We start from the raw sequence: 10,153 nt of genomic DNA, 5'->3' as shown, positions 1-10,153 counted from the left end.
TACAAGATCAACACCAATTGGCTCCAGCCCCACCATACAACCGGCATCAGCAACGAAGACACCAACATCAGAATCAGCCTGATGAATTTGAAATTCAGGACGACGAGGATGATCTTCATCGTCAAGTATATTTTGATGATATGCGTCACAGAGCTCACACTGATAATCGTTGGGAAAACGGATTTAAGGTGGATATACCAGAATTTCATGGAGGACTAAAAGGTGATGACCTCATTGACTGGCTCGTTTCGGTTGAAGAAATTCTAGAGTTTAAACGGGTTCCTCCCGCACGACAAGTCTCTCTTGCAGCAATGCGTTTTCGTGGTCATGCGGCGACTTGGTGGAAACAACTTAAAACCACTCGTGCTCGTAATGGGAAGACACCGATCCAGACATGGGAAAAGCTTACGAAACATCTCAGACAAACCTTTCTACCCCACAACTATGATCGTCTGATGTATAACCGTTTACAAAACCTTCGTCAAGGAAACCGCAGCGTTGATGAATATGCTGAAGAATTCTCTTTGTTGCTCACACGAACCGAGATTCATGACAGCCAAATCCAGTTAGTTGCACGTTTTATTGGAGGTCTCCGACAGCAACTTCAAAACGCAATGGCTCAATTCGACCCAACAACCATAAGTGAAGCACACAGACGTGCAGCAACTTTTGAGCAGCAGACTCGATCATCAAACTGGAATTACTCATCGGCTCGTACAAAGACACAAGAAGCAACAGGAGGGACTTCGGCGTCAGCAACAAAAGACACGGGTGAAACCAGCGTCACAAAGACCTCACAGCCAGTAACAGACGAACAGACTTTACGTCGATCAACGCGTCCTGCTACTCTCCGATGCTATGGGTGTGGAGAACAGGGTCACCGGCTGTCAGCTTGTCCCCACGCCACACGGCGAGGATTGCTTGCAGACGGGACAGCGAATGATCAAGAAATATACGATTCTCAAAACGAGGAGGAGGAAGATGACAGTGCTTTGGTTCATCAAACTACAGGAGATACGGGTCAGATGTTGGTACTCCGTCGTTCCTGCATCACTCCTCGACGTAACGATGACCAGTGGCTCCGCACTAACATATTTCGCTCCACTTGCACCATTAACGACCGCATATGCACGTTTGTCATTGATTCAGGTAGTTGTCGGAACGTCATCTCTGACGAAGCTGTTACAAAATTAGGCCTTGTCCGGGAAAAACATCCTTCTCCATATACTCTTGGGTGGCTTAATGATAACGCCACAGTTCGTATCTCAGAACGTGTTTTGGTGGCATTCTCCGTTGGGCCTTACTACAAGGATCGTATTTACTGTGATGTGGCACCAATGGACATCAGTCATTTGTTATTAGGAAGACCATGGGAGTTTGACCGCAAGGTTGTTCATTTAGGAGCTGAGAATACCTACAAGTTCATGTGGAACACGCACACTATCGTGTTTCTTCCTTCTAAAGAAACCGTGACGTCTCTTTCTCCCCAGGCACCAATACCGTCCCCGTCTCCTCCGGCAGCAACCAACAAAGCAACACTGTTTTGTTCGTATAAAACGTTCAAATCCGAGTTGGAAACAGAGGGTATAGCGTTCGCATTATTTCCAGCACCCATCATGAGGAACACTTCAGCAACTGTGCATCACGAGCTTGAGGATGTCCTGCATGAGTTCCAGGATGTGTTTCCCACCGATTTGCCTACCTCATTACCACCATTGCGAGATATTCAACATCAAATCGATCTGGTTCCAGGTGCAACACTTCCTAACAGGCCTCATTACCGAATGAGTCCCGACGAGCATGAAGAACTCAGACGACAAGTAGAAGACTTGCTTCGTAAGGGACATATACGTGAAAGTCTTTCACCTTGTGCCGTCCCAGCCCTCCTTATTCCCAAGAAAGACGGTACTTGGCGGATGTGTGTGGACAGCCGAGCCATTAATAAGATCACCGTACGCTACCGTTTTCCTATTCCCCGCCTCGACGACTTACTAGACCAGATCGGATCAGCCATGATTTTTTCTAAAATCGATCTTAAAAGTGGCTATCATCAAATCCGAATTCGTCCTGGTGATGAATGGAAGACAGCATTCAAAACTCGTGAGGGATTATTCGAGTGGCTTGTTATGCCTTTTGGTTTATCTAATGCGCCCAGTACGTTCATGCGTATTATGAATCAAGCTCTACGACCCTTTATAGGCAAATTTGTGGTCGTCTATTTTGACGATATCTTGATTTTCAGCTCTTCAATGGCCGACCATATTAACCATATCCGTGAAGTATTACGAGTACTCCGGGCAGAACAACTTTATGCGGCTAAACACAAGTGTGAATTTGGAGTTCCTCAAGTTCTTTTCTTAGGATATGTCGTGTCTGGCAAGGGTTTATCGATGGATCAATCTAAAGTGGAGGCTGTTCGTTCCTGGCCTATACCCAAGACACTGACAGAAGTGCGCAGTTTCCATGGTCTCGCATCGTTTTACAGACGGTTTGTCCACCACTTTAGTACTATCATGGCGCCACTTACTAGCTGCATGAAGGAAGGAAAATTTTTGTGGAATCCGGAGGCAACTGAGGCGTTTGATTTAATTAAAATCAAGCTCACCACTGCTCCAATTCTCGTTCTGCCTGATTTTTCAGAGACCTTTGAACTTCATTGTGATGCCTCTAAGCTTGGCATTGGTGCAGTTCTCAGTCAAAGGGGTCGTCCGATAGCCTTTTTTAGTGAGAAGTTGGCTGGTGCTCGGTCGCGTTATAGCACCTATGATGTGGAGTTTTATGCAGTCATTCAGGCTATCAAGCATTGGCGTCATTATTTGGTTCATCGCGAATTTATTTTATTCACAGACCATGACGCTCTACGTCATCTCGATAGCCAAGCCAAAGTATCATCTCGTCATGCCTCGTGGATTGCTTTTCTCCAGCAGTTTACTTTCTCTATACGGCATCAATCGGGCAAGACGAACAAAGTGGCTGATGCATTGAGTCGTCGCTACAGTACCCTTACACTTATGCATACATCAGTGACTGGTTTTGAATCACTATCAGAATTATACCCTACTGATACAATTTTTGGTCGTTTTTGGGAAGAAGCCCGTAGTGGAGTCTCTCCAGATTATGTGATACACGATGGCTTCTTGTTCAAGGGTTCCCGTCTTTGCATTCCTGACAGTAGCGTTCGGTTGCAAATTGTTCAAGAATTACACAATGAAGGTCATGTCGGCCATGATCGGACGTTACAGCTTGCCACATCTTCTTATTTCTGGCCTACTATGCGACGGGACGTAGAGAGGTTTGTATCACGTTGCTGTATTTGTCAGCTTGCTAAAGGGAAGGCATCTAATGCAGGATTATATCTTCCTTTACCAATACCAACGCAACCTTGGACACACGTGAGCATGGATTTTGTTCTCGGCCTCCCGCGAACTCAACGAGGACATGATTCTATTTTTGTGGTCGTCGACAGATTTTCCAAGATGGCACATTTTGTGCCTTGCAAAAAGACATCAGATGCTGTCAGTATTGCTATGCTCTTCTTCCGAGAGATATATAAATTACACGGCTTGCCTCAGTCCATTGTATCCGACCGGGACACTCGTTTTTTAAGCCATTTTTGGAGATCTTTGTGGAAATTGGTTGGTACTAGTCTAGATATGAGTACGGCATATCATCCTCAAACGGACGGGCAAACGGAAGTTACTAATCGATCGCTTGGGAATCTACTCCGTTGCTTGGTCGGTGATAATATTAAACGTTGGGATATCAAGCTCAGCCAAGCCGAGTTTGCGCATAATCATGCTTTAAACCGCAGTCTCGGTTTCTCTCCGTTTCAGGTGGTCTACGGTGTGGTTCCTCGTTGCCCCCTTGATCTTGCGGCTCTTCCAGACAAAACAAGGCTACATGGAGAAGCCGTTGACTTCATTACAGAGTTACAACAGGTTCATAAAATGGCTCATGATAATTTATCTTCCTCGACTGCTCGATACAAACGTGACGCAGATAAGAAGCGGCGAGAGTTGATCTTTGAACCAGGGGAGCTCGTTTGGGTTGTCCTCACCAAGGATCGTTTTCCTGCAGGGGAGTATAATAAATTGAAGTCTCGCAAGATTGGCCCTGTCGAGATCATTGAGCGCATCAATCCAAATGCCTATCGCGTCCGTTTACCATCTAACCTTCGTACATCAGACGTCTTTAACGTCAAGCATCTCTCTCCTTTCCATGGCGATAACAGCACTCCAGATTCGTGGTCGAATCTTCCAAACCAGGGGGGACCTGATGCAGCACAACCTGTGATCGTACCGATCACAACTCCTTAACCGCCTAGGATGTTTCCTTTTTCTATTATGTTAGTTTTACATATTCTTTTTTAGTTAAAGTGTCTTAGGAAAAGGAAATCACTATCCCTTAAGGAACGTGATCTTTTAGCCTATATAAACAGAGGTAATCGACCTCTTTGTGGTCACGCTTTTGATTAAGAAGATTGAGTTTTCTTAAGAGTTTTTACAAGCACTGCGAAGAGTATTCGCACCCCTAAGAGTTCTAACGAACACTGCGAAGAGTATTCGCCACCATTGTTATCACTTGCTCGCTACCTTAAGCCACAAGTTATCAATTTAGGGTTCAAACCTTGAACCTCAAACGTTTATAGCTTCTGCTTCTCCATCAATTAGTGAGACGCATCAGACAGTAGTATGATTTTGGGTTAGTTCTCTTTGTAGTAATAAATATGTTTTCTTTGGGACTGACCAGATCAACCGTGAGAGTATATACAGGGCCGGCTCATAAACATTTTAGGCCCCTGGGCAAAAATAAATTATATAGCTTTTTGGCAATTTTTCTTTTGAAAATTAGTTAAAATCTAAAATTTAATATAATTATTTAAGCAATTATATTATTTTGTATGAAAATTTTCAAGATAAATTTAGTTTTTAAAATCTAAAATCCAACCCATACACCCCAAACCGGGTCGACCCGGCAACAGAAATAACCTGCATTTCTGGTGTAATAGCCAGAAGCGCTGCCAAAACCTCCGGAACCTTCAACGCAACAGTCCCATCCAACTCCTCAACCGAATCGCTAACATATCTCGCAGCAGTTAAAAACCCTTCTTCACCCAAAAACGCCTCCGCCTTTAACGGTATTTCAAACTTCGCCGAAAGGCAGTTACCAAAATAATTCGGCGGGACAGGCGGATCAAGAAGGCTCCGACAATCAACTGTGAATCCGTACCCGACCGGTCTGCCCGGGTCACCGCCACGAGCTCTGATTATACATGTTAACGCGTACGAATAAGTAACTACAAACGTCGACAATCTTAGCTCTTTAGGTGACGAGGAAGCAGAGGACTCTCTCTTGAGTCGCTCACGAGGCGTTTGGATATCTTCACGAGTGAGTTCCAGAGTGAACCACACGACGTCTGGACTAAGCTCCGGCGACGGAAGAATCTTTAAGCTCTTGGGGTTGTCTGGTTCTTTACCGCCGGAGAAAACTTTGAGTAAAGAGCTCCACAGGTTCAAAACCTCTGTTTCGATATCCTTTGGATCTTTTATGACCGTACGATCGTAAAGGGGGATTATATCCTGCGGTGAGGAAGTGTTTACCATTTGGTCTTGTTGGCGTTTACATGTGTCGGCCCAGAATTTGAGAAACATGGTTGTCGTTTTTCCGTCAAGAACGGCATGGTGTGCGCTTACGCCGATGCAGAACCCTTGGTTTGGAAACAGCGTGACTTGAAACGACACGGCTGAGGCCGAGTCGTCGGAGATTTGTAACTCAGGCACCAGCGGGTACAACTCTGTGGTGGGGAAAGGTTTCTGTCCGGTTAATAGTGAGAAATCAGCGTTGGACTCTGCGACTGTGAATGAAACGGCGTCGTTTGGGGAGTAGACGAGGCTTGGTTTCTTGCCGAGTGAGTCCCATACGAGTTTCCCGGCGAGTGGGAGGTAGTGAGAGAGGGATGAGGAGAGAGAGGACTTGAGATTGGGGACGATGGCTGAGTCAAAGAAAGGGCGAGTGGCATCGGAGAATCGGTAGAAGATGACTCGTTCGACGGGGTGGAGTTTGTACCAGAGAAGGTCGAAGAAAGTGAGGGGGAGAGTGAGTGACCCGGACGAGTCAGCAGGGGTGATTCGTGACACGTCGATGACGTTAAGCGAAGAAGCCATCTATTTATGTAAAATACACTTTGCTTCTCTCCTACGGTGTCCAGCCCAGATGACACGTCAGAAAGACAACTGATAGAGTCGGAAGCAAGGTCTGAATTTTAGTAAAAAATAGTAAGTTTTATTATTAAAATTTTAATATATATATATATATATATATATATATATATATATATATATATATATACCAAACATATAAGAAAATTAAAGGAAAATCCCGGGCATAACCCGGACCGACCCTAGTTTCTCATAAAATGTAAGTTATTCTAACTAATTTTCACTTTCTTTTAAGAAAAAGGGTAGAGATGGAATTATTTTTATTTGTGTTGAAAAATGTATTAATAGCAAGATGTGTCCCATGAAATTATAAATGAATGGATTTCGGTATTTCTATCTAGGCATGCGGTTTTTTCTCTAAACGAACGGCCAAACCAAATTTTTCTGTTTTTGGTTCGGTTACGGTTTTTAATTCGGTTCAGTTCGGTAGGATTTTTAAAAATAATTCAGTTTTGGTTCGGTTAGGTTTTCGATTTCCAAAAAAAATTAAATTAAAAACCGAAAATATCCGAAAATAACTGAAAAACCAAAATTAACCGTGAAAACCGAAAATAACTGACATTAACCAAAAATCAAATTTAACCGAAATATCCAAATTTTTAAGAAAATTATACCGAAATTAACCGAAAACAAAAAAATTGATTATTTCGGAAATAAAATTGAAAACCAAATAACCGATAACCAAACCGAACCGAACTGAAGTTTTATCAGTTAATTTCGGAACTGACTTTTAAAATTTCAGTTAACCAGAAATTGACGGTTCGGTTCGGTTTCCGAAAACCGAAATCGCAGGGCTAATTCTATCATTTTATTACTACTAAGTGGTTTTTTCGTGCTCATGCACGAGTATTTAAATTTATAAAGTAAATATAAGATAATAATTTTTTAATTTAAATTTAAAATTAGTTCATAATTTGTATGCATAACTTATATTAATAATATTATATTATTTTAGTTATACATATGATTTTAGATACTTTAATCAGGCTGAGTCGGCAGGTCGTAGTTGATCACCAGAGATACTTGCGGGACATCAATACCACGAGCCAAGAGATCAGTTGTGGTAAGCACACGGGAAGAGCCAGACCAGAACTCTCTCGTGATGATGTCTCTTGTGTTCTGATCCATGTCTCTGTGAGTAGCTGAGACTGTGTGGTCACGGAAATGACACTCTGAGTGATTGCGAGTGTCTCGAGTTTCCACTCTTCCTTCTCGACGTTGACGTAGAACTGCTTGATACCTTCGAGGATGAGCTCATCACACTTTCACCAAGGAAGGATGAGCTCATCACACTTTCACCAAGATTCTCACTGGCTTGCTCAAGAAATTTCTTGTGATATCTCAAGAGCTTCTTGCCGAGAAGACCCTCACTTGAATCTTCGGTGGAAGAAGCTGGAATGATCTAGCAAAATTTACTAACTAAACTAACTTAAAATTGATCGTTGTCTTAGGTTGTATTCACCGGTTCATGCATTTCTATGTTTTTCAAAACTGAATATGGTACATTTAGTTAGCAGTTTTGTATATTTTAATTGAAGAAATTGAAGAAGAATGAGAAAGATTTAAGGTATACAAGAAGATTAGCATATACAACTACTACTTTGGACTCTGGTGTAGCTAGATTAATTAGATGCTTCATTGGTTAAGGGCATGCTACAAGCCTAGATATATGCAGCAACCCATTTACATTGGATCTATATGATCGTATATATGTGTTCATAGCTATTTTTACAGTGGTTTCTAACATTCAAATAGAACGTTAACTACACTTATAAGTTAGTGAGAATTAACTTTGAGAACAAAACAAAACATGAATAGTACATCTATATAATGGTTCGCATTTTATTAATTTATAATATTTTTATTAAATGCCAATTTTAAAGAGTATGTTGGCAAATTTTAAACTCCACACTTATTCCCTCCCAGACCACCATAGTTGAAAAAGTAACCGAGACGAGTGAATCGTTTTTGCGAACCAATTCTTAGCCCATAACATTTCACACTATCTACCAAACTCTCTATACGAAAAGAATCCATTTGACTTTGCTTATAGTTGGAATTCAATACTTTAATATTTGTAAAGACTCCTGAATCTTGGGGGCCTCCATTCGGTAAAATACCATTACCCATGGGAGGACTTGAACCAGAAGGAGAAGCCTGAACAACACCACCAGCTCCAACCATATTTGCACCATTGTCTAAAAGATTAAATAATTCTTTTGGCCAATAACCGATATCTTCATTAGGTGCATCATCCATAAGTTGTGTAATCCACCAATTTCCTGTATTTTTATCCTTTTCCAAATATTAAAAAAATAGACAAGACAAACACATTTATCAGTTTAAAAAGGTACAGATCTTAGAAATGTTATATTCAAATATATCGATCAATAGTTTGCTTATAAAACTGATTATAAGTAATAACCTGATGAATGAAATATCGCACCCAGCCAGGGACCCCTGGCTTAAGAACATAGGGCTCAACAATTGGAATCACCTTTGATACTTGAACAAACCCTGGACATGCAGTATTGTAACATCCTTTCCCATCTTTACCCTATTAAGTAATATTTTAAGACTATACTTGTTACTATTCGATCAATGTTTTCATTAAACATTTATTTGTTGGTGGACACATACCTTCCAAAATCCAAATACCCAAACACGTTGATCGCCATATAGACTTGGATTTATCTATAACATGGAATTGTAATACTTTGAGAATATACTCAAAGGATTGACATAACGAATGGATTAAGTAATATACTTATAAAATATAAAACCTACCATCCAACCCGCTGAGATATAATTGACTTGGTTTTTCGATCCACTGCCTATATATATTTGACTATATGAGACTTGATCCTTTCCCACGTTTAGCGCATTTGCACTAAACCAAGCTTGTACACCACGAAATGGACCATTGGATGATCTTACTCCAGCAGTCTATCAAAAGCCAGTTACATTAGCGACTCTGTTTGGGCAAAACACTAATGACCTTTTTTGCAACAAAACCATTAGTGACTTAATACTTGATATATACATAAAAGTATTAGATCTATCGTATTAAGAAAATTGAGATGAGTGCTTACATGTGTTCCAGGACTATCTGCTGATAGCGGATGAAAATGCTTCTCAGCAAATATTTGTGAGTTTGTGACAAATCCTTTTGTAGTTCTCAATATAGGAACATATCCATTTGGACATCCTATTTTCTTTTTGTTAGATGTTTCGTTTTTTCCATTTTGCATCTTTAACTCAGGTTTTGAAATTGATGATTGCATCTTTTCAAATAAAAAAATTGTATAATCAATATTTATCATGCTAATCCAAATATAAAGGTAGGAGATGAAATTCTGAGGCAATGCACCTGAATTTTGTGGGTTTTGAGCAAAGGATGACTGAGCCCTGGTTGCTTATAAATATCTATGCAATCATATGTAACATTTTCGCTTATCTGTCAAGGACAAAAAAAAGAGGTTTGATGTTACATGATAATCTAAATAATAGAAGAAAACTGTGTGTGCGTCTCAAGTTGTATTTTAAACAAACCTTGAAAGATCTGAGAGGCACTGTACTTTGATTGGAATGAACTATAGTTGTTGAAAATATAAGAGATAATAGATTCACAACCAGCGCCATCCTAATTCTGGTTGACATTTTATTTGTTTTTTGTCTCAAAATTGAAACTCACTATTATTTATATACACACATATTATTATGTCAAATAGAGAAAATGAAAATAGTAACTATTAACACACATCTTTATTTGTTTATAACGGAAAAAATAAAGTTTCAGTTTGACTGATTTTATTAAGGTATGATTATAAACGAAATGGAATGATAATCACTGGGGAAGGTCAGTTGTGTATCTTGAAACGTTGCGATGTGTTAAATGGGGAATCAATTTGAGCCAAACAAAATGTTATAGTCAG

General features: G+C 40.5%; 2 protein-coding genes across 2 annotated transcripts; both read right to left on the bottom strand.

Annotated features, from left to right (window-relative positions):
* Window positions 1-4,928: 4,928 nt before the first annotated feature.
* LOC108836345 (phenolic glucoside malonyltransferase 1-like) lies at window positions 4,929-6,173 on the bottom strand. The gene has a single exon (XM_057008217.1). The coding sequence runs from the start codon at window positions 6,162-6,164 to the stop codon at window positions 4,929-4,931; it is 1,236 nt and encodes a 411-aa protein (XP_056864197.1). The 5' UTR covers window positions 6,165-6,173.
* Window positions 6,174-8,117: 1,944 nt separating this feature from the next.
* LOC108833930 (uncharacterized) lies at window positions 8,118-9,878 on the bottom strand. Its single transcript, XM_018607318.2, has 7 exons — window positions 9,771-9,878; window positions 9,589-9,675; window positions 9,311-9,502; window positions 9,006-9,164; window positions 8,859-8,912; window positions 8,644-8,775; window positions 8,118-8,513 (listed from the first exon to the last, which is right to left on the bottom strand). The coding sequence occupies exons 1-7, from the start codon at window positions 9,876-9,878 to the stop codon at window positions 8,118-8,120; spliced, it is 1,128 nt and encodes a 375-aa protein (XP_018462820.2).
* Window positions 9,879-10,153: the final 275 nt, after the last annotated feature.

This window comes from Raphanus sativus, chromosome 4, assembly GCF_000801105.2.
Source record: "Raphanus sativus cultivar WK10039 chromosome 4, ASM80110v3, whole genome shotgun sequence".
NCBI lineage: Eukaryota > Viridiplantae > Streptophyta > Magnoliopsida > Brassicales > Brassicaceae > Raphanus > Raphanus sativus.
Note: the sequence above shows the minus strand (reverse complement) of the source record. Positions and strands in the feature narration are given on the sequence as shown.